Source organism: Gavialis gangeticus, unplaced genomic scaffold (genome assembly GCF_001723915.1).
Source record: "Gavialis gangeticus isolate Ggan-Ray unplaced genomic scaffold, GavGan_comp1, whole genome shotgun sequence".
In the NCBI taxonomy this organism is placed as follows: Eukaryota; Metazoa; Chordata; order Crocodylia; family Gavialidae; genus Gavialis; species Gavialis gangeticus.
In genome coordinates this window covers 5770140-5774795 of record NW_017728993.1, presented here as the reverse complement: position 1 = coordinate 5774795, position 4656 = coordinate 5770140, and the positions used below count along the sequence as shown (strand labels likewise).

The window sequence follows — 4656 nt, the reverse complement described above, 5'->3', positions numbered from 1 at the left end:
AAAAAAAAAAAAAAAAAAAATTGGCCCCCACTGTCTTAGGCTGCATTTATCCAGCAAATTTTCCCTGCACTGTTCCAAGCAGGTTGCTTCCTAAGATGGAAGCAGTCTAGACATCTCCGAGCGGCCCTTGAGATGGGTTGTTGGCACTGCTGAGTGATAGTGCCCATTAGTTCACTCCCAAATTAATGCAGTCATCTGCACAACCATGGTTGTACTGCTTCCCACGAGGAGGCAGGCTGTCTTGAGCAGACCAGTGTGCTTGTGTGTACTGTTGCTGTGCAGTGTATATTTTGCCGTTTATATAACTTGGGGAAACCAAATGTATCAATGGGCCCTTTCGAATAGTATTTCCTATTGCATTTGCTTGCAATTTAGGATTCTCTGTTTATAGTCCATCTCACAAGCAGCGTGTATTGTTTTCTTGTAATCATCTCCTTCTGGAATTTTTAATCCAAAGGTGTGGGTTCTTTGCTGGCAAGATTCCAGCTCTCTGAAGGACCAAGCAAACCTTCCCCATTGGTAGTGCAGTTTACCAGTGAAGGGAGCACTCTGTCCGGCTGTGACATTGAACTTGTTGGAGCAGGGTACCGGTTTTCACTCATTAAAAAGAGATTTGCAGCAGGTAAGCATTTCATGAACTTCTCCTCGACTCTTTGGACTGTACCAAAAAGTGTGCCAGGCACTAGCCATCTGCCATGCATCCTCCTCTGCAGGAAGGAAATATTTGCAAGACAGTAGTTGGTATTTCTACTAAAATGGGTGGCCTTGGTGCTTATTTTGGTTACACACAGCGCTCTGATAAAAATTGCTTCATCAAGATTTCTTGGATCATTGCTCAGTTAGAAACTATGTCTACCAGGTGATCAGTTTTTATCTGGCCCTTTGGGTGCATACTGTTCTCACTGTTTTTTTTCAAATGGCTGACTCAGCTGTACACGGGCTATGACAATTTAAACATTAAAGAGCTATTGTTGCTTTACCAAAAGACTTGAAGCTACAGGTAGCACTCAAGTCTCCACTAAGTGTTAAGCCAGGTGGGTGCTTTAAGCATCATTAAGGGATCCAGAGGAATTTCACTGGCAGTGTCTTCCCAAGATATGAATAAAGGCATTTCTAAGTGAGCTTGACCCCCTTCCCTCCTTCCTCCTCTTTGTGGATAGTGCCATCTGACTGTGGATCGTACGGTAGAATAGGAGGTGCAGGTAATCTTTTCCATTTAGCTTTCCCTTGGCACTGAGAGAATAAGTGCCTTTGTGTGCTAATCTGGCATTTCATAAATGCATAGACGGATGCCTGGTCAAAAATACAACTGAAATGCAGATTTGTTCCAACTTCTAGTGTGAAATTGAGAGTAATTCCATTGAAGCCAATGAAGCAATGTCAAAGTAGAACTAGTGTGAGATCTCCACCACTGTTTACGCTCACTATGGCTCTAGTAACAAAACTGATGGGAGAAATGACATACTTAGTAACCTGTTGTTTTAACATATTCTGTTTATAGGAAAATACTTGGCTGATAACTAATGGAAGCATATGCAAGTATATGGAAAATCCATATAACCAAGGACTGCTGTATATCGAACGGGTTTTATTTACAGTTTAAGGAAAATGAACTAAATCCTGCACTTGGGACATTTTTCTGTTGGAAGTGTCAGCGACTTTCAGCATTTTTTCCTCAGAAAACACTGTTTTGACCAGTCTTACAGTATTTACTTCTAGATGTAACATTGTTAATGGTTTTAAAATGTAATTATTGTATTTGTAAATTGTACTCATTCCAGTAAGGCTGTATTTTGGCAGTTAGACACCTGAGTTTTAGCATTTTACCATTCATGAAATGGATGTAATTTAAACTGTGGTATATAAATTTAATAGTAGTACTGTTGAATGGCACAATGCTTACAGAGGTAGATTACATTTTGTCAATATATAAGATTTAAATACAATACAGATAGCCGTTATAAAGGGGGTGCCTCATAAAAAAAAAAAAAAATTAAGTAGAACCTGCAAACTGATCTACTTTTTCTTCAGTCCTTAGTATGTCTTATAGTGATAAATTAAAAGCTCTATCTTCAGATGTTTAGCTGTAACTGCAAAACAATATTTCAGTACATGTTGAGGTTTATGACTTATTCTCCTTCAAAAGGCAAAACAGAAGAATCTCACTTAAAAACTTCTTTTTAAGTCATAACAAAACAAAAAATCTTTCCAACAATGACCTTTTACTTCTATGCCCTGCAGATTAACTGTAAAAAATTCCAGTTACCATTAAATAGGTGTCGGACTCTTGGATTTTCCCCCAGTAGTCTGACACTTTACAGATGTGCAGATTATGAACTAAGCAGGCAGTTTAAGACATTCAGTGATGACTTTAGATCTGGTCGGAGGCCTGTAGGCTCAAAGTTACTATATTAAATAGCATATTTTTCAACAACTGTTTCCTGTTTTGCAGTCCCATCTGTAGGCTTGTTTGGCTACTTTTCTTTTCCTCTCTATTTTTTAACTATAAATAATATGCAAAATGCTTTATAGATTTGTAAGAAGAAGTTCCTTGTCCAAAGATCTTATCGTTTAAGCAGACAAAAACACAAATATATGGAAAAAGAATGCAAGATAATCCTGATATTTAGCTCTCGTTTGACATTTTTATTCACATATCTTGAAGTATGTTGTGTAGGCGAATGGTTTATCTCTGTTTCACATGGGGGGAAACTGAGGCTTTGTTTTGCCTTAGGTAAAAGTGAGTCAGTGGCAAAGGCAAGAATAAAATCTTGGTCTCCTAAATTTGTCTTGCCACAGGACATCTCTGCTTTGAGGAAAAAGCCTGAATGGTTACAATGGCCAGTTCAAATGTCTCAATGTTTGAAGGCTATTTCCTGTGCCTATAATGGAGTAAGCCAGTAGCACTAGTAGACAATTTTTAAAGTGCAACCAACCCTGTGTACACTTGAGTGCACAGCTTGTTAGTTCCATGACTTTGATTTGGTAATATTTTTTTAAGCTTGAAATGTAATATAAGCTAAACAAAAAAGCTTTGGGCTGATGCATGAAATGGGATGACTAGTTACATAGTTGAGCAGTTAATTGGGCCTGTTTGTCCTTTTTGCCTGCACAAAACATGCGTTTGTACATGAAGATCTTGCATCAGAAAATGACTGTTCTTAGAGGGGGAAAAAAATTTCTTGGAGGAAATGCACTATGAGAATAAAAAAGGCTGTGTAACATGAGGCTGTCGCTAAAACTCTGGCTCTAAATATTTCCTCTAGGATCAGAAAAGCCAGTCCTAGTCTCTTAGGGCTACGCTTACTGTTCCTGTGGACCTGGGAACAGAATGGCAAGTCAAGAGTCTCTAGTGTGGATGCAAGATATAGAATTTGCCTTGCTTATAGCATATTATTTTAGAGAAATATTATTTAAGTTTTGAAAACTTAAAAATGTGCAGTTTAATAGATGAATACACTGGTCTTCATGAGAAAACACACGGTATTTTTGTTTTGACAGTTCTCTTCAGTTCTCTCACTCTTGCATGTGAGAGTATTAACTTCACAAATGTTCACGCCTGCTGTGGTGACTAGCTTTTGCTTTTACACTTTGTACTTTGAAAAGTCTTCGGATAAGAAGCACTTCTCATTGTGTATAAACTGTCAAATGAAAGATGGGCTGTAGATCCAAACACTTCAGCCTGGAGGGAAGTTGGATTATCTATGGCTCTTTGTGTAAAGGACAATTTAAAAACTTTTTTTTAGTAAAAATTGATATGTCATAGCCTACTGCTGGCAACATGGTGGTAGAATTTGTGATATTCATGGCATGATGGCTGAGAAGATGAAAAGCCAGTTTCTGTCTCATTTAAATAAAAGAATCTTGATGTGTTTAAAAAAAAAAAAAAAACCCTATTCAAAATAAATACTGAAGTTGTTCTGATATTGAGGTGCACAGATACCTAAAATCATGCATTACTTGTGGTGTTGGATATCCTACAAGTGTTGGGATCATACTTATTTTACTCTCTCAGACGTTGGCAGCAAAAGGCTTACAAATATCACTTCAAGGTAAAAAAAATTACTGGCATGTATATCAATTCTGTATGCTGAAAAGTGCTTATTAACAACAGATTTTTCAGAGTGCTTTAAAAAATACAGAAAACGGGTTATTTTTAGAGCACATGTTAAACTTTACAGACTTCTAGATTAAACTGATTCAGAAATGTATTTGATAACCAACTTTCATGCATGTTCACAAAAAATTAAATATAAAAGTACGGGATAAAGTGCAATTAAATTTTGAAAATTCACACATTTTCCTGGCATTTGGAAGTGAACATGACAATATTTCAAAAGGGAATATTGATCCAATAGTTTGATTTCTTCCTTCCTTCCTCCCCCCCTCAGTGATTGGAAATAGGGTTCTGTGTACTGCGTAAGCTGTATCTATTTGAAAATATGAATTAAATATATGGCAAGTAATTTAAAATGAACAGCCTACAAGAAAAATATTAATTTGTTTTTTCATAATTGGTTCATAAAATATACTGTATATCACTTACCAATCCTTGCTTCAAGAGTGGGTCCATATTGCACTCTGGAAAAGAATGTGTTGGGGTTTTTTTATGCAAATATTGCAGGTAACATGCATCTCACTTTATACTTTATTTTA

The 4656-nt window shown here is 36.8% G+C and overlaps 1 protein-coding gene across 3 annotated transcripts in view; it reads left to right on the top strand.

Annotated features, from left to right (window-relative positions):
* SGIP1 (SH3 domain GRB2 like endophilin interacting protein 1) overlaps positions 1–4493 on the top strand; it is a 233691-nt gene extending 229198 nt beyond the window's left edge. For all 3 annotated transcript variants that reach the window (XM_019528431.1, XM_019528429.1, XM_019528428.1), the window contains 2 exons: positions 458–622; positions 1502–4493. In XM_019528431.1, coding sequence (XP_019383976.1) covers positions 458–622; positions 1502–1524 — 188 coding nt within the window. In that variant the 3' untranslated portion in view covers positions 1525–4493. The remainder of the gene's footprint in view (positions 1–457; positions 623–1501) is intronic.
* The last annotated feature ends 163 nt before the right edge of the window (positions 4494–4656 follow it).